The sequence below is a fragment of the Lutjanus erythropterus genome, chromosome 14, assembly GCF_056507025.1.
Source record: "Lutjanus erythropterus isolate fLutEry1 chromosome 14, fLutEry1.hap2, whole genome shotgun sequence".
NCBI lineage: Eukaryota > Metazoa > Chordata > Actinopteri > Lutjaniformes > Lutjanidae > Lutjanus > Lutjanus erythropterus.
Genome location: NC_139330.1, coordinates 9,342,950 through 9,366,150, shown reverse-complemented (window position 1 = coordinate 9,366,150; position 23,201 = coordinate 9,342,950). Strand labels below are relative to the sequence as shown.

Here is a 23,201-nt window from a genome sequence, read left to right as displayed (position 1 = left end):
CTAAACTTAGAGGGTAATTTCGGACACATTACAACATAACTGCAAATCTACCCTTGCAAATAAAGTCTAATAAGGGTAATACTGTCAAATGTGAAACATTATTTCTAGTTTTTGTCTGATTTGATACAAAGAATGATTTGTTAGATATTATTAGGTTTGTAGAATAAAGTGCGACCAAAAAAACCCAATGGAGAAATTGAGAAACACAGGAAAATGGAAAATTTTGGTTGCGTAATCCACGCTTTTCAAATATGAAGAAAAGCTGAAGTGTCAAAAAAAACAAACAGTGGCTCAGAAAGGGAACATCTTGTGTGTTTGTTTGACTGTGTGGGAGGATCGCACAGAACACAAATTTAACAGTCATCAAGATTCCTTGACAAACACAGACTTCAATATTTCCTCTCTCATGTTGAAATGCTTCAGCACGCTCACAAGCCTGTCTGCAGAATTCTTTTCCCACTCCAGTTACCGTCCAGCATGTAATTTATTCCCAGACTATACATTTTTGGCTGTCCACAGTTCAGATGATGATATTTATGCTGTCTGTTAGGGCTGTTAGCAATGTATGTCTTTTTCTGAAAAAAAAAAAAAAAAAGTTAAACAGACCAAAGATAGATGCAGAAATGTAGCAACATAGATTTTATTTACTTTTTGAGCACTGTGGAGAGCTGTGCACATATTACCATTTCAATAGCTTATACCATTTTATATTAGATGCAATTTCAAGTAAAGAATAAACAACCTCTGTTATGGTTTTGTTGAGACTGGAATTCTTAGTAGTAACTGAGTGAAACAGTAAAACCAGAGAAACTGATTATCCCAACAGAATTCTCAATTTAGACTCTTTCAAGTACATTTCTTAACAGCACCATTTCAGGGGCTTGATGCATACAAATGAGTTTTTAGCTGTCCTTTTTTTCAGCAAGAAAATACACGTCTCTGTCAATGTGACTATAGAAATATAAATTGTGATTTTTAAATGAGGACTAACAGTCATGTTTGGCGGAGGGGTCAAATGCTGCTACCTGAGCACTATATATGTATCAGCATCACTCTGGAAGTGCATAGCTTCCTGCTTATAGAGGGTAGGTGCTGACGTCACTTTCCCACCGGGACACACCCCCTGAGTGGGACTGAGTGGCAAAACATCCTGCAAAAAGGCTGCCTTTAGTAGGGAAAACTGTGAAACCAGGAGTCAAACAAACAATTATCTGCTTAAATTAAAGGCAGCTGGACTCCAAAGTGATGCTTACAACTTAACAAAGGCACAGCGGTTCATCGACATTGTGATGTGGCTAGAAGTCTGGTTTCCTGACATTTATATATGCCAGATTTTGATGCTGGGTAAATACAGAAAGCAAAAAAGGCATACAAAAGCTTTGACTCCTGGTCATAATGTTACTCCAAGACAGGATTTGTTGGTGAAATTAAAGTGACAAGGACACCACCGGATATTCTGTTTAGATGTAGACAGGACTGTACAGATCTTTATATTTTCATTAATTACTGGAGACATGTTTGCATGCAGCAGCATTGATTGAGTAATATTAGTCGATACAATATTTAACTTAGGGTTACAATTTTGTCCTTTGGTAAGTTGTGAGGATCACTGTCGAGTCACTTTAATTTACACAGATAATCAACTGTTTTACTCCTGGTTTTGCAGTTTCCCCTCCTAAATGCAGCCATGTTGCAGAATGTTTTGCCACTCTGTCAGACTGAGGGAGTGTACCCTGGTGGGAAAGTGACATCAGTGCATACCCTCTACTGATCAACTCTACCTCTGTCAGACAAAGTGGCTTACTGTAGATTTTGTACATGCAATAGCTATGTATTCACATTTTAAAACAATCAAAAGCAAAGCATTTCTATGGCTGAAATGATTATAAAATTCATCATGATCTAAGATGCACATTATGCTACATTATACAGTATGCTGGAGGATTAATAACAATATGTGTGCACGAGTACATGAACGTTGATCTGTATGTGTTAACACTGTAAATAGCTTTTATCATCACTGTTCAACTCTCACAGCTATAAATGCTTCATTCGTAACAATTATCTTGAGTAGCAGGCATTCCACAAGGTGCAATCTGACATCTTTTTAAACTCGAAAAGTATTTCAAGAACAAAATAAGGTCTTGCATTTAAAATTCCTAAACGTTTCGAAAATAGTCACATCTGTTCAACGATACAAAACGACATGAACATCCACCCTGTTTTCCTAAATCATAGCTTATATACAAAAGGAAGTACGCCACTTTTAGTTGGAAAAGAGTAACAAAGAATAAATGGTACATCAAGGCAATGGTGCATCAAGTCTAATCCAGGTGACACTGGAGAGCTTGGGGGGGTAAATTGGCATAGAGTACATGCTGGAGGCAGACAGTGGCAAAGGGAAGTCCTGTAAGTGCACTAAGTAGAAGCTAACACCCCTCCCTCCTTCCTGGGCACCTGTTAAAACAGCTAAAGCTTATTACTTCTGGCATCACAAAGGTGGTGGGAAGGTGTGTGTAGAGTGTGTGTGTGTGTGTGTGTGTGTGTGTGTGTGTGTGTGTGTGTGTGTGTGTGTGTGTGTGTGTATTTTGGTGGAGGGGTTCATATCAGAGTATTGCTAAAGAAGCCCAGAAGGAGGACGAAGGCGGCTCTCACTCCACTACGCTCATCAGTCGACACACACCTCCCTCGATGGCCAAACACTGTCCAGGAACAGTACCGGGTGGTAATCTGGATATGTGTGTCTGCAGGCAACAAAAGAACAAACAGACGCGATGAGAAAATCATCGAAGGAAAGATACACACACTGAAGCAGGGCTACATGGGGAAAAGGAAATGCTGACAGGGTGTTGAGTTCTTAGATTCCTGTAAAAATTTCCATAAGTGGAGCAAGAATTAAAGTGGAAAGAGTAAACTTTTCAGCTCTCCCCCAAGCATTTTCAAGTGGTGTTATTGTTTCTGCCTCGGTCGCAAAGACAGCACCTATACACAACAACATATCGCTTTCTGATTCCTCAGAGCCTACCTCCTTGAAGAAATGATCTACACAGAAGACAGAAGAAAGAAGCATGTTCACTGAAGATGTAAACTGAAAGCTAATCTAATGCTGCTGGTGCTTTGCATAGTAAAAACAGAGAGTTTGGCATCTGGGTGGAGCAGCAGCAGTAACATTAGGAGAAAAGGCACAAAGTTGTTAATTAATTTAGTTGATAATGGGGACGTAATTTTTCTGGGAAAAATCATTCTCATGATGTTACCTTAAATTTTGTTAAAAGTTGAACCAGGTTTAGCTTTAGTGTCAGCATTTTCACTGGACCCATTTTGCTGCAGGCCTTTGCATTTGGACCCTCGCTGTGCCAACATTGTGCTCTCATTGACATGATCGAAGAGGCCATGTTTTTTCTTGCTAATATTAGCTTAACCCAGCCCTACACTCCTACTGTTACTCTTTAAATTTAGCTGTTCTAAAACTGAACTTCCTTGTGCTAGCATACCCCTCGAGGAAGATCTGACAGCACAGCTACAAAGTCAAACATTAATTTTTGGTCTAAAGTGTTCTGGAGCCAGGAACAGTCATGAACAACTGAATGCTCAAACATGACCAGTACAGAAAGTCCCAACAACCCACTCTTTAGGCTGTGGTCAGACAGCCTCTTCCTCCCAATAAACCTCATTCAGATTTCTATTTTGTTGCCAGTGGTTTAAGTGATGGTTTGTATTATTTGAACTGAGGTTGCATGAGGTTCAGTTTACGTGTACACTATATTAAGAACACTGTCACCGCTTTACCTTGCCGTCAGACAGCCTTTTCTGACGGGAAACCACAGTTCTATAAAACAAATATCGCTCTCTAAAAACTAACCAGACTCCTTTTAACAAAAACAGTAATTTGACCCTGTAGAACATAGGAGTTGTTGGTCTACCACTGCCTCGATCAGATACTTTGTTTGTATTAGTATGTAATTTTGGTGAATCTCAACAAAAATTTTAAAACACCAAAGTTACACAACAATATAAAGTAGCTATCAGATCGAAGCAGTGGCAGACCAGTGGCTCCATTGCTCTCTGGGGTAAAATTGCTGTTTTTCCTTAAGGGGTGTGGTGGCTTTGGAGAGAGTGATATTTGGCTTACATAATGGCAGGTTTCCAATGGAAAAGGCTGTCTGATGGCAAGGTGATGCAGTACCAGACTATACCCGGAGCCATTGTGCCTTGACAACGCTCAGCTCCTCAGATTGATAAGTGTGGATTTAGTGTTAAAACCATTTAAATATAATTTTAATAACTCAGTGTAACAGATGAGGGTGATAACTACAGTGCAACAAGAAATTTCAGTGCTTAAGAACACACATAGGGTCACTACTGTTGCATCATGAGCACGTACCCCTGAAGGCCGAAGATGCCATGTGAGTATTTATAGAGAGACAGGGTAAGTAGATAAAGGGAACAGACTGCTAGTGTTTTGTGTTTGAGCAGAGACACAGAGGAGGAGGGAAGGGGCAAACACAGCTGTGAAGACAGGAGTGATACTTCAACCAGGGGATCAAAGGTGACCGACTCTCTCTGTGCCAATAACGGCTGTCATCCTCCTTCCTGTCTCTCTCTCCCTCCACAGAGGGTAACACTGGCTCCAGCCTTGGAGGGGAAAGAGTCCATCCACTTATTGACCAGGCCGCTGAATTGGCCTGACATCACTCCTCAAGTCGCAGGCGCCTTCGTCTCTACTGGACTTCTTTTTTGTGTAGGCTTGGACTACGGCCCCTGGCACCCCGAGGGCAACTGTCACTACAATGGGACAACAGCCAGACAAGGCCATGCACACATGGCAACACTCTCAGGGGCTATTATGTCTCCAGGACTCCTTTCACTGGGTTCATCTTCTCCCCTTCATCTTCTAAAAATGAGGTTAAAGAGAGGCCTACTAGTTTAAACTGTTTTGAGTGAAGGTGCATAGCTGAGTCATAATCAACTAATGGTGACATGCTAAATGTTCTCCTTTTGATGTCTGCATGTCAGAGGGAAAGAGCTTTGCAATGTTCTTTTAAATCCCTACCACATTGAGTACACAGCTGAAAATACACTACTGGGCACAATTAAGTGGCTAGCTGTATGACTTCATATATTTTGCAAGAAACACATGTCTGACAATGACACCAATGTGTCCTGACCCTCACCCCTACATAAAACCTTGCTTCATATGTTAAGCCCTTAATTTTTACTTCAGTCTGGCAGAATGGACAACATGAGTGAGTAAGCGGGAAGAGTAAGAGGCTCTCTAAAGCAAACAAGTGAGTAATTACACCACCGCCGTGCTAAGAGCATGCGTGCTTTTCACAAGCTAAGGAGCAGCTTCTTAAGTTCAGGTTACAGGGACACAGTGGTGAGGACGAGAAGCGTTTCAGGCTCAGAAGTCACACAACAGATGTCCTAACACGTCTGTGACATCAAGTCTGGTTAGCGCCAGACCAACAATGCTGCAGCCTTATGTGTAAACACTAAATTACGAATTCACATTCACAGTTTTTGTGTCTATGTCGTGCCAACGTTTACCACCGCCACTCTGCTTTTATAGTTTAATTATTAGTCTGCTGCAGGTATTTGATTCACAATAAGAGAAGCTTTTAAATCGTCTGGTGATTCAGCTCCATTAGCAATATAATACAGTACAGTATCAAATAGAGCTGCAATGATTAATCGATTAATCAATTTTGATCCCAAAACTCTCTGATTTTAGTTTCTCAAATTAGTTTGTCCAGTTTACATGTTTGATGAATTCTTGCGGTGGAATCCATGTTTACAGAAGCAGCGGAAACTACTTATAAAGTCGCCAGGGATGAAAGCAAACAAATGTAGAATTATACAATAGCTGGGCTAAATAGGCGGAAAAAAATTGACACGCACAAAAACCTACAGTGAGCCCGTTGTCAGCTTGATACTCAGTGACTGAAGTGACCACATGACAGGAGTACGGCTGAGTCAAAACATAATGTCAAAAACACAGTTCCATTGTATCTGCCGGGGAAAAACAACATTCTTTGGTGATATGAATGCGTTTAGGAGCTAAAGAAGCCGCACATTAACACCACAGTGTAGGCCAACAGATAAATTTAGCTCTATGACTATGCCGCTGTTTTTGTGTTGTGGTTTTCACATTCTTTTCTTTCAAAATAAAAAAAAACAATCATATGCTATTTATTCTCCTTGCAAGATGGAAAATAAAACCAAAATGCGCCATAATAAAAGACAGTTGTCATGTAATACACAAAGCAGACAATAACCAGGAGGCCTGAATTGCATGCCCTTTTGATTTTCTCTGGCCTTACACAATTTGAGCAGCAAAAGCTTTATAGTGGTAATGATGTCCAGGAGGAGGGAACTGAGCCATGGTGGTGGTGCTGTGGATCCTACACTCCTCTTTCATCTGTCCAATCATGAGAAACAATAAAACAATAGTCTAACTGTTTCAGAAGCGCCGCCACTGGCCTGTCCGCGTAGCTTTGTGCAGCTCTGTAAAACACGGCTCGATGTTCTGATGTCCTGTCCAGTGCAAACACAGGTGAGCGTTTGAATAAAACCAGATGCTCTCCCCGCGCAGCACTGCTCCTTTATAGCTATTTTACAGTCTAATGTCAAAAGGATTAGGATACAGACTCAACTTTCCCCAGAAACAACATCTGATCGAAAAGTAAGGAAAAAAAAAACAGAGGAGCTGCCAGCAGAGTGTCTGAGAACTGGCCTGACATCCAACACATTTTGGATTGAGCTATAGCGTGCTTCACTGTTCTCCTGGGTTTAACAAACTGCCATTTGTCAGACAAAATATACAAGTCCAGATCTGAGGAGTGAGACACTGTGAAAGAGAAGGAGACTACAATATAAATCCAGTCTGACCTCTGTCCTAAATACTCCTGCTACTGTGTATCAGCCCTTTCATGCCCTTATCACAGAAAAGCAGTGGAAGATGGACTCTGACTGGCTGGTTAGAAACGCCCAGTGGGATGCTAATAGGAATGGGAGGAATGTCTGTGGAATAGCAGCTGAGGTTGTGGATGGCTCTGGCTTTATATGCAACTCAAAATGTGCCTGTGCTCAAATCAGGATGAATTATTCAAGTAAGCTATTTAAAGCGCAATGGAAACACTAGTTCTTATCAAGTTTTCTTCAGCAAGAAGTTATGACAACACCGTCATGGATGCCCGTCCTGCTGTCGCTTTTTGATTGAGTTGTGTTTGGTGAAAATTGGGGTGAAAAGTGAGATTACGGAAGCACTTTTTCTACCACTTTAGGATATGAATTATTTATTTCTACTAAACGCTTGCTGTTGAGTTCAATTGTTACTTTTGTTTGGGCTTATTTTATTTTTCTATATTCCATTTATTTCTCTTCGCATGTTTGAAATAAAATCTAAATCCTCTCCCCGTGCTACGGTGCGAGAAGGCAGGACGACAAACACTTTTCAGGAGGACTGAAGTTAAAGGGTATTTGTCTGCATTATTTGAAGTGAAGATGTATGCGGTACTTTTCCATACTCAGTCTGTTAGCTGCAGTTGATGTCAATCGGTACGTCCCCGTTTTTAGAAGCAGAGAGGAGCACCAGCATGGAAGCTAAGTAGTGATCTGCTGTGGTCCGGGTCAGCCACAAAAGGGATTTTAGCCACGTAAGAAAAAGGGCCACCTAAAAAAAATTTTGCCTTGCAGAACACGGGAGTTGCCGGTCTACTGCTGCTTAGTTAGTTTGTTTGTGTTACTGTGTGACTTTGGTTAATCCAAACTAACGTAGAAGTTACACAATAACAATCAAACTAGCAGACAGGTTGTCGTAGACCAGTTAATCCTGTGCTCTGCAAAGTAAAATTACTGTTTTTTTTCGCCTGTGGAGTTTGGTTGGTTTGGAGAGAGAAATATTTGGCTTGTATAACAGTAGTTTCTCATTGGAAAATTTGTCTGACAGCAATGTCAAGCTGTGAAAACATTCCTAATATAGTGTACACTCAAACTGCTATTGATTTTTTTGGGTGGTTAAAATCTGTTTTGTTGCTGAGCCCTGTCCGCAACAGTATTTTGCTAAGCTTCACTGTGGGTGCCTTTCTCTCCTTGTTCTATCTGGGCGCGTGAGAAAACAGATGCTCCGTGTGGCAGACCCTCAATCGTCAATATGTTGGCAGCGAGCGGGTGGGTAACTCCGGGCCCAGCTGGGAAGCATCGGGTGAAACCTTGTTTTGCACCCAGCGTGGAGCCATGAAGGACAGAACAGCCAGCTCCTCTGGTATGCAGATGGTGAGAGCAACGGAGGCACATGGGAGCTCTGAAGCCTCGGCCCCACAGCTAGCTGCTCAGGGGAGCCGTGTGAGGTTTACTGGAGCAGCTGTGTTCTTGGTTGCACTCTCCAATATCACTGTGTCACCAATGCCCCGACGAGTGGAAGTTGGATACCAACTCCCAGAAGATCTAGAAACCACTACTGACAGATGATATTCCCAGCTCTGCACCCAGTGACCACATTAACTTTATAAAGAACATTTCACATGCCTAAATTAATTAAATGATTATAAGGCACCTGGTTCACTGAAGTTCATCAGAAAGTAGTTTTAAGACAGTAAGGACACTGTAGAGAATTTTATGTAATATACCGATATAATATCAATATCATGACATGAAACTAGATATGGTCTTAGATTTTGGATTTGGTATAATGTGATATGGCACAAGTGCTGCATTTTCCTGGTTTTTAAGGCTGCATTATAGTAAAGTGATGTAATTTTCTTACCAGATTGCTCAAGCTGTTCAGTTATTTGTTTTGCCCACTTAGCCATTATATCCACTTTACTTATGATTATTTATCAAACATCTCACTGGGTTAATATATTGTGAAATTACCAATAGACATGTTTTGGGAAAGTCACAGCTACTGGAAGACAATCGGAGACAGCATGGAAAAAAATGACAAATCAAGATTAACTTTTGTTTTCGGGTGTTATACTCGGGTAAGATGCCAACACAACAACTTTTGCTTTCAGATTCAAAACTTTTGGAAACGATGGAGAGCTTCTACACACAAATTTGTTTCTTTTATTAATCTGTTTGTCTACATATTAAGTCTATAATGTGAGATATTTTGCACCTGCTGACTTTTTACTTGAATAAAAAGGAAATTTCTAAAAAAAAAAAAAAAGAAAACATATAACTCAATTTCGACACTGAGATGTTTTTTATAAGCCATATCGCCCAGCCCTACCTTAAACTATAGGTACACTGTAACAATGTAAACAAAACAAAAACTTCCAAACAAAAGCAAAGTTTAAAGATCGAAAGTGCCCCTGAACTGCACACAGTTCACTGTTCCCTGTGCTCTGCTCACCTCTTTACGTTGGCACAGGCGTGAAAGGGGAGCTTGCATGCTCACATTCCACCACAAAGCCCAATACACAGAGCACATCTGACAAATATGCAGATTGATACTGATATCCCCAGCGGTGCGTGACTTTCAGTACAGTTTATGGTACTTTAGGACCAGGTAGGGCCAGAGACGGGGAGTGAGGAGAGAGACAGACCAAGAGACAGGGAACAGGGACAGGGTAGAGGGGGTGGGGAGGCGGCACGGAGGGCAAACACTTTGAAATCTGAACCAGGCTTGAACAACAGTGCCCTCTCTTTATACAGAGTGACAGAGATACATTAGCCAAACAAATCAGTCTGAGCTGAGACCCCATTTAGAGCCAGGAGACCACAGCATTAAGTCCTGTTGCTTAAGACGACCCACTGACTGATTCAAGTCACACAATTTATGTTCTTCAGAGTTTTGCTCCTGGAGGAGGATCACAGACCCAGCTTCTAACACTCATGATAGAGTCGTCTGTAAAGTTGAAACTGTGATGTCTACTTTAAGAGTTCTGCAACAATCTTCAGTTCCATGATGCTAAAGCCAAGGTCACCAGCCGACTGCATACCAAGCTCAGGTGGTGCAGGGGCAAAATTCTTGCCTACAACCGCAGGGACCTGGGGTTCAGCTTGATTGTACCTTCCACAAAACCTTCAGTGTTTGCAGGAAGGAAGTCAGAGAGGGATTCTGTACTTTTGTACTGGTTGGGAATGAGGAGAGGGACCAGTTAGAGATGGCGTGGACCTGTGCATTATAACAGAGACACTCAGCGCCAGTCAACACGTGAAACAAGTCCTCTGCTGTTTTTTAAGCACACGTAGAGCTCATCTTTATAATCACCGCATGAATTAAAAGCTTTTCATGTGGTCTTCGATGAAAAAACATGCTACTTCCTTACTGTCTGTCTTGCCTGCCTGTCTTTCTCCCTCTCTGTAGATACAACTGAAAAATATATGGAATAAATTTATAATTTCAAAAAGTACAACCACCAACAGCACTGATGCTATTTCTGATGAAAATTGTGGATGGGCAGATTTTCATATTTCATCGAGGGGGGTGATGAGGAGCAGGAAGAGGAGCAGAGAAACGAAGTCGAAGTCCTGTTTGGTGTGATCTTAATTGCTGCCTCTGAGGTTTACTAGGTGCAGAGGAGAAACAAAGGCACTCAGATTAATAAAGTAAACTCTTTTTTTAAACTGTGCCCAGTGTGTCTCCCTGAATCCCAGAGGTTCCTCTCAGTTTACTGGTAATGTTGAGAAAGTACAAAAATTACAAGTGATATTCTTCATTCATATATCAAATGGACAGTGTGTCAGCCACTGTTTTGATACTGGACCAGATAAAAAGGATATTTATGGCCTGAGACAGATGCGCCGATCAATATATCATCATGAGTCCTAATACAACAAATTAAGAGGGATGAATGTTTTCAATTTTTTTTTTTCTAGTTAACTAATTCATTTACATAATACAATAAAACACAAAAAGATCTGATTAAATTTAAAGAAAGTGTCACTGGTCAGAGAAGCAAGAGTTTATGAACCTGCATCCATGCCTGTACTGTCTTAAAGTTTTGTTAATGTAATAAAGATTGTTACATTTCTATATAACCAAATGTAGGTGTGTTTGAAACTCATGCCAAGACATTCTGCTTTGTCAAGCTGACTGGGAAACTCACCTTTGCTTTGCTATCTTGGGCAGACATGTAGCCAACACACATGCTCTCTGTGGTGTGACTCCATAGGAACTCCACTGTGAAAATAAACAGATAAAGAGGTAAATTACAGAGTGAACAGGGGAAAATCAACACATGTATGTAAAGATAATACCATAAATACAAAGAGCATCTGGACGGAGTGAACAGACCGTTGTTAAAGTGACTAAATTGAGCAAAAATCAACAGTATTTCCGTCTGCCAGAGGAAAAAAAATTGGCAGGTGACTCAGCGAGCTAAACTGCGGTAAATTCTGAGCATGCATCATGAAAATATACGACCTGCAGTTGTGACATAACTGCAGAGGAAGGTAGGACTTGTGATTTAGAGTAGAAACTCAATTACAGCACCCAAAGGATGTGGTTGACACGGTGTTTATTTTTGTAATCAACACAGGGCCCTTTGCAGTCCGCAGTAATCTGAGGTAGTCCACATAATGCACAAGGGCTACGGTCCATAAACAGCATCAAACAGGGCCTGTGCATCACTGTGTAAAGTGATACTTTGGGATATATTATTATTCAAGCAGTCATAAAGAAATAGCACTTCACTAGTCATTTGCCAATCATCGTCAATTTGAAATCATCCCCTTCTACGCTGGAGAAACATCTGCTCTGATTTGTCAGTGAACTTGAACTCATCGTTTGGCATCTTTGAAACTGAGAGTTCAACATACAGCATGTTAAAACTGACACAGAGGTCAAACAGCAACATTAAAACCTAGTAGTAAATCAAACAGATCTCTGATTAAGTCAAATTCCGTGATGATAGCTTTGTAAAAGGAAGGATCATTTGCGGAAGCTCCAGGTAGAAAAACCAGATCCCCCAACGCAATCAGCAAAACTGGGCAGTATTTACAGGGCCTCCACTTGTCAGAAGATTAGCTGTTGATTCCATAGTGGGAGGTCTGCGTTTGAATCCGAGATGAAGGGTGTGAAACCAGAGCCTGATTGTTCGAGTTAAAACACAGACCACCCGCGAGGAAAGCCACAGTGCCTCCTCCCCTCTCCTCCATATCTATCTGACGATGGATTTTTAAATATTAACAGCCAAATCTTTGCCTACTGTAAGCTGTAGCGTGGAGGTCTGAGTGTGATCAGGCTTGAAATTATTCATGTCTTACCCAGTATACCCTGAATATTTTGAGATGGCGGAGCTTCCACACATCTGCAGCAGCGCAGGACAATAACTCCACCCAAAACACGATCTTCGCTGGCCAGAAAGGGTGAACCTGGACGCACAAAAAAAAACACAACACTTGAGATGATTAAATGAGGCGTAAACATTGTAAAAATGGCAGGTTTCTCTGCAATCAATAAAGTCTTTTGTATGCTTTCGGTTCTCCACCCTAACACATCGAACCAAGGATAACACATGAAAAGACCAGACAAAAAAACACAGCCCTTTTAATCGAATTACGGTGATCTATGAGAAAAAAATCCTCCCATTCAAGTTGTTCGCCTTTCTGGCCAAGTTAAACAACTGAAAGCAATTATTCTGTCCGGATGTATTTATTTTATTTAGTAAAAATATTTCACTCCATTTGTATGGGCAGGGTTTTAGCACATAATAGCTTAATGACAGGTAGTGTCATTTTTAACTCCCCACATTGTACACACACTATTTCATTCAAAGAAAACATCCAGCTACATAACTCTCAAGGACCTTTGAGCTTACAAGAAACCAAACATGAAAATCAATGGTGTGGTATGAGAACCTTTCCTGCTCCCTGACTAAACTTCAGAAGAGGCTTGAATGAGGTGTTGTGTTTACAAAAAAAAAAACTTGGATTGGCTGATTAGTGTGGGGCAATAAAGGAAAAAAAAAGCTTGGTTTGGAAAAGAACGAACTATAAACAGCTACAGCGTGTCTTGAAATGTCTCAACACATCAACAAGTAAAGGGAAAAAAACGGGACCAACTGGTGCATTTGATGGAAATATTGTTGTGTCTGCATGCCATTGTTTCTTTGTTGCATTTCACACCAATTTTGGTTCCATGCTGTAATGTTTCCTTCACTCTATAAAATATTTTTTTTCATGCAGCTTGGACAACATTCACACAAAATGCTGGTATTTGTTCTACATTTTAAAAAGGCTTTTAAATTTCTTTTGATAAACCTTCCATAATACGCATCAGCAGTTCAGTTATTGCCTTAATGTCCACCATGATTTTACCAATACCAATAAAAGAAGAATAAACTAATTGGATTAAGCTAATTTGGAGTGTAGATCTTTGTGTTTGCATGTGTTTGGCAGGTGCATCTATACAATGAGATCTAAAAATACTAACAGTGTTGTCATTAAGGATAGTCTATTTAGAGAGTCTTACAAATGTATCATGGAAGTTGAGTGAGAGGCTGCCACATCACAGACACTGTCATCATTGCTCTTGCTAAAGAAGGATTTATGGAGCTTTGTTAAACTTAATATGCATCTTGAAAGGAAAAAAAACAGAAGAATTAACTTCAAATTGACTTCATTCAGCCCGTCCAAATGTCTCCGTGTTACAGATGTCCATGACAAAGCCGAACTGGGACGGACTTCTAAAGGGAGGCCAAAACAAGGCAGAAACCACCACGTTTCCACATGTCCTTTCTTCCTGTGCTCCGTCTTCTCTGAGCAATCCCAGTGGTCATTCACAGGCGCAGCAAACAGAGTTAACAAGACTTTCTAAAACTGACCACTTCTGAGAATATGGCCAAAAAATTACATCTTCACATGAACTTTCAACAAAACAATTATGTCTTCCAAAATCGTCTGTGGCTGTCAGCTATGATGTGTGGAACATTTGAAGAGGCTGTTTAAGCAGTGAAAGGGATCCATAAATCACAAAGCTGTCTGTTCTGATTCTATTATTTCCAGTGTTTTCCAGTCGTTAGCTCAGTTCTTATGTTATGCAACATCTGTTTGTTAGTTTAATTCTTTTCGTGCATAATTGTGGTTTTTTCGAACACGTTCTTGGCTGACAAATCAAATGTGTGTATGGAAAGGAGTGGGAATCAGGCATCGTGTGGGTGACTCACTGATGAACTTGTTTTGCATAGCCTCCAGCAGCGCTTGGTGGGCATCTTCAGACTGCATGGCAGCAGAGCATTCCCGTGCCAGCATGGTGCGAATCAGATGCTCTCCACAGCCTGGCAAAAGACACAGAGACACAGAACTGAACCTGTTTGCAAGCCTTCAATCAAATTTTGGTCTCAAGAGTTGACTTTGAGAAACTTGTAGCACATGTAGAGCAAACACTTGCACTCAAGAATTCAAAGCGCACTAAATAAATCTGACTTTTTAAACATTAGTTGTGTATGGTATTAATCACATCTTGATGTTAAGTGAATTTTAAAGAGATCAGTATGTTTAAGTATTTCCTGATTGCCATGTGTAATACACTTTGCTTTGATATTGAAAACTGAAAAAAATCACATTTTTCCAATATATCTGATTATTAAGTTACGTAATGGAAAATATTGCCAAATTAAAGGATTTTCAGCTCTCACGAAAGATTTATTGCTACTGCAGTTATTTTAGCAACTTTAACCTTCATTATTTCAGATAAAGACGACAGCACAGAGCGGCTGCCAAGTACAGCTGCCTTGCTCAAGGGCACACTGACAGTAATTGGTGAAGGAAGGTTTGTGTTTCTCATTCAGTTTCCCCCTGCCCAAATTCCCAGCTGGTCTGGGAATTTGAAAGAGCAACCACCCAGTATTAATTCCACTTCTGTAAACTCTGAACTGAGCTAAACTACAGTATGAGCATGCATACTCGCAACCTGCATCACCATTACACATTCGTGCATTCATTTTATGTTAATAGGTTTTAAATGGACATGTTATCAAAATGTGTAGTTTTAGAAACATCATGTTCCCAGTTAGGCTTAAACAGCTTAAGTTATCTAAACTTAAATGTGGAGAGTAAACAAGAAGGAACTACTTTTATTATACCTCCAAGGCTGGGTTGCACCAACAAGATTTAGTTTTTAAACCAGATTAAATTAATCGTTTAACTTTAAATTATGCTGCATCACACTCTAAACCTTGCTTGAAGGTTAACAAAAATTGAATTTAAGATTCTAATCAGTTTAGTTTTTACTCTATTATTATTAATTATCTATTAAATCTAATTCTGTTGTCCAATTAAACTGTGATTCAGTATTAACTTTAAACTTACCCTTGAAGAGGTTTAACTTTTAAAATAGCTGCCGTTTTTGAGATGGGTTGAGAAAAATAATTCTCTGATGATCTGTCATGAATAGGCTAACTAGGCTTTATTAACTTTCGAACTACCTAGCAAACAATGCAATTTATTTTAATATATTCATTTTAATTGAACAGAACTCTGCTTAATTTTAAATCTGGATTTGCTCATTTTAAACCTAGATTTGCTAAACTCTGATTAGAATTATTTTTAGATTAAATTAATCATTGTTGGTACAACCCAGTCTCAGTATGGAGATATAGATGACTGCATGCCAAATGTAAAACTAACAATTTTATCTGTGTCCACAGAATTAAAACTGCATTAAGTTGTGTGTTAAAAGGTGTGTGTGTGTCTGCGAACATTTGATCCTCAGAATTAATTCAAATAAAATCAGAGAGGTGCCAGCAGGGTGTGCTCCAGTTGGCTTCAATTAGCACCTGAATCTGTCTGATGCTATTCATTAATGCAGCATGTGGTATGTAGGAAAGTCCAGGGAGAGAAACAAAGCATTTTGTGAAGCATTTAAGCAAACCAGGAACCATAAAAAACGCGGGCAGCCTGTACAAATGTCTCACCTTAACCTCTATCACTTCCAAGTCAAAACATAGCAGGTGTGCTTTTTTTATATCTTGGATAATATGTTACTTACTGAGACTAACAATAAATCCAATACCTTGCTATTGCTTAGGAAAATACAGATATTGAAAGCATGCTTACAATATGGTCTTTCTCAAATGTAAAAGTCCGCCTGTACTTGGGGAAAAAGACAAGGAATTTAAAAGTGAAAACAAAATACATCTGGCAAAAGCTCCCGTGAAAACCCATAAAGACTTAAGAATATAGCCGTGTTGTTTCTGTAAACACAAATGAAGGCCCCATAAAATATCAGGTAACTACAACAAAACTGAATGCAGGTCGGTTACTGTGGAGACCAGATGCCTGGAGCGATGTGAAGCTCTTTTTTTTTAACAAGAGCAGAACTTCAGATTGGCCAGGTACTGTGCCTTTTGTAATGTGTTTACCATAAACCGCTCTGTCCCAGGGGACCTTGATATCATGGCAGCACAAGCACGGCTGAAGTGGAGCTGCAGCGAGAGGCCCAGGCTAAAGCAGCAACTCAACGAAAGAGAAATGCAAGAAACAGAGGCACGGTATGTGACAGCCAACAGCGGCGAGAGTAAACAGTGATGTTTGTGAGCTGTTCTCTCGCTGGCCACAGGACAGTAAAGGCCAGGCGAAGCAGTCAACACACATAAAACAAGGAGCCACATGAGCCGCACATAACACAACACATTAGAATGGAGGGGGTGGGAAGGGAGGGAGGGGAGGAGGGAGGGGAGGAGGGAGGGAGGGAGGGTGGAAGGGTGGATGAATGAACGTGGTGGTCAGGTGAAGGGAAGAAAGAGTGACATATAGGGTGAGGATCATACTCCTCGTGACCAACTGAAAATGACTGTTTTTCTGTTTCTTTTGATGGGAATGCCTTTCATGTTAGGAAATTAAAAACAGGTGTTGTACTGGAACACACATTATGCGCTCCATACCCATAAGGAAACATCAAAGGCAAAGCCACAATATGGGAAAACAGGATGAGGTGAAAATACATACAGAGCAAACGTCTACACTTCATCTACTGGGATAACTCATGAACAGGAGACTAATACCAAGACAGGGGGGACAGTCACACATTAAAGGCAAAATCTATAATATATTTACTGGAATAAATCATAATATGACCACAATATGTCATCAGAGATCAAGGAAACATGCCAAGTTGAAATTCCTACTTCTCTGACAATGCTAAAGCCGCGGTGTCCTCCCTTGAAATGTCTATTTCGGCCCACGACTTGTGGTACTGTTTGCCTGTTTCATGTTGATATAGTTCAAATTAATGCTGAATGTTTGCCAAATGAATTAGTGTCTGTTTATGAGTTGTGTGACTGAACTCCAACTCCAGAGTGGGTATTTTCAGGGCAGTGGGCTTTTGTTTTAAAGATAACGGGCTCAACTATACAATGACAGTTATAAACAGCGAATCAACTTACAGTGTAGGAGTCGTTGTTATTTATTATTGTCAAATTACAATGTTGTGCTCGTCTTGCACTCCTGTAGTATTCCTGCAAACCTGCCTGATCTTCAGGAAACAAGTCAATTTAACCATAGGCGGCATATTAAATTAGATTTCAGCATATTTAATATATTGTCTATGGCTCAAGTATGCTATTTGGACTGCAGAAACTTTTTTTTGGGGCAAAAAACCCAGTTCACTTCCATTCTGTGTGAGCAAAGGGACAAATACAACATTTGTTTCCCATAGAAATGCAAATTTGCATCTTTGCTTAATGGGGAATTCAAGCATGGTGAACTTTGACTGGTGAAGTTGCAGACCCAACCAATAGCAAAGAAGTGCGTGTGGTTGACCCCACTTGGCTTCATCCTGCACTGACCACATTCAGCATGACAAGATATGAATTTCACCCCAGCAGGCTTGCACATGTGTGACCGTGCACTTCCACTACTTTTTTCATGTAATGCACAACAAATCAGTTGAAATGGGTGAGACTACTTATCAACCCCGAGCTCCAGACCACAAGGAAGTTACAGACCTTTACCACCAAACTAGCATCTTGTGAGCGTAGATTCAAATTTAGAGAACATAGTTACAGGCACTATTAACATCTGAGGCTATGCCGAACACGGTCAACATTCCTGCCTACAATCCTTTGCAGCATGTCATTCCCCTACTCTCCCCCCATTTCCTGTCGTATCTTCAGCTGTCCTATAAATTAAAAGCTCCAAAAATATTTTTAAAAAGTAGGAATAAAACATGGTGATGCTATATCTATGCGATATGCGATCTATAAAGGAGATTTGTTTTAATGTTTTGTTATAAATAAATAAGCCATGAATGTTTAAATTGCCATTGAAAGACATTTTTGGGGCCTTGTAGATAGCAGATACTACATATATTGGCTCCTTCATAATTGTAGCTATAATTACAGTACAAAGCGCTAAGAATTGTTTTATATAAAAATAATAATAGTGTCAGTGTAACTGTCTTTGTTGTTACACTGCCCTAAATTCCTCTCTCACTGCTGGTGATGATGTATTCAGACAAGCTTTAGCGGTGCAAAATGGAGGCTATCTCAGTGGTCCAAGTACATTTGACTCAAGCTTCAGCCTGTCTGATCAAATCAGCTCGTCTGCACTGACATGCATTAGTCTACACATCCACATCAAAAGGCTTTAATGTCCCCCAGAAGCTATGTCACAGACGTACACACATGTTAAAGCAGTAACATAGCCTCTCTACTTCACATTTGAAACCATAAAGCTCACAACCAGCAAAGCTGCCTTCAGCTAAAAGAGGTATGCCCTCTCATGTTTGGAAACGCTAAGGCATGGTTGTATACGTTGTATAAATATGTTCAAGAAGAATGCAGCTTGTTTTGAAAAGGCAGATTGGTCCTGAAAGGAAGGGATGTCTTTGTCCAATTGACTCCCTGTGTTAGTTAAGAGTCAGTGCTTCAGGAGATACCCTCCCTGCTCCTGTGTGCCGACAGCAGAGGATAGGGGGTTACTTTAGTTTCTCTACATGCAGACTTGAGATGAAAGCTGAAGCATTTTTGATCACAGAATTCACAAGGTTCTTCTTGCCATTAATGGAAAGGTAACTTGCCTTTCAGTAGATGTGCAATAATTGTCTACATTAATGTAACTGGATGGATATTGGTCTTTAAGTATTAAAATCTCCTCTGATAGAGCAATGCTGAAAAAGTAAAAGCAAATGTAAAACCTCTGTAAAGACAGTTTAAATCAACCATATGTTGTGAGTGTAGATTCAAATTTAGAGAACATAGTTCAAGCACCATTCAGTTTATGTTTTTCATTTAGTTGCATTGTTGGATGCATTTTTTGCGTCAAATGTCCAAAACTTTCTTTTGTCTATTGTAGTTGTGAATTTATGAAGACATTTGTGGGTGATCTTTGTTTGGCTGATGAAAAAAAGACCAGCCGACTTATCAAACAACATACTGGATATGCATAATTCTTCATTTTTTAACATAAACATAGAATACTTATTGTAAGGGGACGTGAATTTTAAACAGTGAAAGTCACTTATACTGTACCAGTAAAGTTACGATCTAGATAACTGCACTTGAAGTTTATAAATGTACCGTTTTCCCGCTGCACCCCGTCCATCATATCTACAGCAGGTGTCCCATGTCAAATGTCACTGCAAATCCGAAGAGCTCTACAATGCACCTGGCATGCAGCTGACTAACAAAGAGCGGAGAGAGTGATGACTCAATCAGCTGAGGAAGTGACTGATGAGAATCACTCAGCGGGAATGGTTGGAGGTCATCGGAAAGTATTATCAAGCTTTTTGAAGCTTGACTCACTGAGGCTCACATCAGATATCTGTTTCTGATTCATATTATCTCCAAAACACAAGGCAGGCTGGTGGTAAACATGAAAAGAGGGAGGAAAAGAAGTAGGTTATGGCGAGCGTGCTGTGGTATACCTGAGGTACTCACTGCTGTAGAGTAAGGGTTCATATTACAGGCATTTTCAGCCCAGCAGCCACATCCATAATGAGCAGCCTGAGAAAAAAAAAGAGAGGAAAAGAGGATTTCTTAGATCCAAACAAGTTTTGCTGTTGTTTTAGTTCTAATATTTCTGTTTTGGAAGTGCTGAAATATATCATAAATTCTCAAGTAACAGCTTTGACTAAAGTATGTTCATAGCCAAATAAAAGGATTTGAAACTTACACCACAGGCTCGGGTGGTCATCTCAGCCTAATTTACTTTTCCACATCATTAACTACACGAGAACAGTGCGCCACAGTCCCCGCTCTAATGCTCTGCGCTTTGAGCTTTTAACAGTAATAGTGTTAATAAGGTCAAGGTAGTAAATCCCACTGATTCATTCATTCTGTTCAGGCTTCATTGTTAAATTGTTGGTTTTTTTTCCCTATTAAGTTGCTGTTAATGCAAACTTAAACCTTCCAGTAGCTGTCTCAAAGTTAAAGTCTTCCAGCATAGTCTATTGAACATTTCTGGGACCAAGTAATGGCATTTTCTATGAACTTTTATGATTTAAATATCATCTATAGGGCCAGTGGATAAAATTCAACTTGGCTGCTAAGAGTTGTATGCTGGGCAGTTTGTATAATTAGCATAATTAGCTCATTATCAGGTAAAATAGAGATGAAAATAAAAAAATGTCTCAGATTTCCTGGAGTAAGTTCATTTTAATAATAACAAACTGCATAGTGCATATACAATACAGTATGAGAAACCTTTTTAACCCTATTCTCAGGCTCTTATTAGAATATTAATCATTAATAACAACATCACGTTTAATGAAAAAAAGCTTCACTTGAAATTAGTTTTTACAAGGATGGTGGTACTTACTATTATGTTACTGCAATACCAAATCCATGAAAGTAAAAAATTAATAATAGCCTAAAACAAGCAAAAACCTATCTTTGCATCAAGGAGGTTAAATTATGCCTGCAGTTGCAATCATAGCTATTCATGTTGGCTAACTAACTGCAAGCAATAACAAAAAACAGAAGCTTTTTGTAATGACAAACACCAGGTAGCTTATTTAAGTTCAACCTTTACTGGAGTCACATTAAAATGTATTATTTAAAGATGTTTTGCGGATAAGACTTGGACAGAGAAAAAAGGGCCCGAGTACCTGGCCGACTCTGCCGGGATGTTTCATGGCCAGGCCTCCGCTGGACACCGCTGCAGCTACATTCCCCTCCAGGTCTACCACCACGGCTCCCACCGTGTCGAGGCACCCTGAACCATTTTCCTGCATCACAGCAAGGAGAGGAGTCACATTAACAGAAAATAACAAATATAATCAAATAGACATTTTCAAATGAGAGTTATTCTCAGGTACGGATTTCAGGCAACATAAAGGAGGAGAAATGTAAAACTTTCACATTCTGAAGCAGAGACATCATCTTTGACTGAGGACATTTCCAAAATTAAAAATGCACTGCATGAATTTATGAATCACTCTTCCTTGCCCTTCACATTTCATTAAAAATGTGGTGCTGTGATTATAATCAGCTCTTTTCCTTCCCTGATTGCAGTTTGCTTTGGAAGTGGCTTGTTTGCGATCCATCATGACTCAGACTGCATGATAAATAGAGTTCTACAGGGTAGATGTGCAAAATGGCATCATGATACATGATCAGAGCTATACTCCTACCAGAAACTGAAAATCTTCATTGAACCCTGGACTAAAAAGCCAGAGCACAAAAAGGCAACAGTGTTTCTCATCTGTCTTATGCGCTCCTAAATCAGCCCTGTCTCCAGGCTTTTGAGGCCAAAAAGAACCAGAGCCAGCTATTTCAAAAGCTACAAAGACCATCCTGTCATTCCTTATCATTGTCCTTGACTGAAAATAAAAATCCACAGTAAATAATGAATGTAAACTTGAGGGCATCTGTGGAATTATATTGATATTATTTAGATTTTCCCTAAACAACACTGCAACTATACACCGTCATGAGACAGGTGCCTAAATTGCACTGAAAAAAAAAAGAACAGAAAGATTTTATTACTTGGCAAAAAGACAAAGGCATAAAAAGAACATTGTGTATGAAAATTAAAACCAGACCTACTTGCTGCAATAACACTTTATGTTGTACCCACAAGTCAGTAATAGCCATTCTTGATACAAAAGAGGTTATTTCCTGTTAATTGGCTTTATATGTCAATGGAAGAGTAAAAGACAAAGACAAGGTTGATGCCAAATTCCTGTAAAATACTGTAAAACTCTGAACAAGGCGTGCATGTGAACGGTCACAGTGCGAGTGTCGGGTATGTCCAAATCAGAGGTAGCTCAACTGGAAATGGTCACATATTAATCCCTAATAGGTCAAGCAGTTTTGTGTAAACACATGAGAGACAGATGAGAGCAGAGGGCAACTCAAACCTGAAACTCTCATTAGGCTAACAAGCAATTTGACACGAAAATCAATCATTTAACCATATATCACACTCCCGAGTCAACAAACAGTCAGTCTTAGTGGTTACTCTTTCCTTTTATGGATATATCATTAATATTGAGGACTGATGTGACTGAACTAAATAAACAGTAATGCTGTTCAAAAACCGGACCAATGAAGCATACTGGGCTATGGCCGTTTACAAGCTTTGCTCCATTTAACAAAATTCACATCCGAACTAAAATAAACTCTCCCACCCTCTGCCTCCTCCGTGCTGCTGCCGCGGCCACCGACTTTGACTGAGTCTGCTCTCAGCTGCTTTCAACTCAGCTCATCATCAGGCCTTTCTCCAGTTGTGCTGCTCAGGGCACTGAACCGTTTGCACCAGCTCTTGTCAACACTTAAACCGTTTCTTGGAACTCTCTCCAAAACCTGGCAATGTCGTTTCCTCCGCCGACAATGCGAGATCCTTACTGGCAGAATATATCTTGACGTCTCAGTTGTGGAGAGTTGTTAAATGTCTTCTTTGAACAAAATACAATATTCTACTTGATGTTTCCCAGATTTTTTAAAATTCAGTTTGATTCCACACATCCCCATGCATAACTGCTCACTAAGAATCTGCAGAGTGGCCTGTAAGAGTGATAAAACGGACTATAGGACCACACTAATTTCATCACTAATAGCAGCTTCAGTAGAAGTTATGTAGTTTCATTTGAATTCTGAGTAAGAAATGTGTGACTCTAGTACTTTCTACGAAGGAGAAACACATGCTCTTATAGTTTCTACTGCTGCCCCCCGGTGCCTGCATTATAAGTCTTCAGCTTGAAGTCTGATTTTATATGTCAGATGTCTGAAATGTTAACGCCTTGGTTTCTTCCCAACACACTATCCATCCTGGTGTTTGCTGCATTATCTTCACTGCACTGTTCATTC

At 40.0% G+C, this 23,201-nt stretch overlaps 1 protein-coding gene across 1 annotated transcript in view; it reads right to left on the bottom strand.

Annotated features, from left to right (window-relative positions):
* Positions 1 to 624: 624 nt before the first annotated feature.
* Positions 625 to 23,201, bottom strand: part of tasp1 (taspase, threonine aspartase, 1) — a 29,478-nt gene continuing 6,901 nt past the window's right edge. Inside the window, exons 9-14 of the mRNA XM_084736340.1 lie at positions 20,999 to 21,118; positions 19,817 to 19,895; positions 14,118 to 14,228; positions 12,217 to 12,324; positions 11,058 to 11,131; positions 625 to 2,744 (exon numbers count right to left, since the gene is read on the bottom strand). Of these exons, the coding sequence (XP_084592466.1) occupies positions 2,652 to 2,744; positions 11,058 to 11,131; positions 12,217 to 12,324; positions 14,118 to 14,228; positions 19,817 to 19,895; positions 20,999 to 21,118 (585 nt within the window). The 3' untranslated portion in view covers positions 625 to 2,651. The remainder of the gene's footprint in view (positions 2,745 to 11,057; positions 11,132 to 12,216; positions 12,325 to 14,117; positions 14,229 to 19,816; positions 19,896 to 20,998; positions 21,119 to 23,201) is intronic.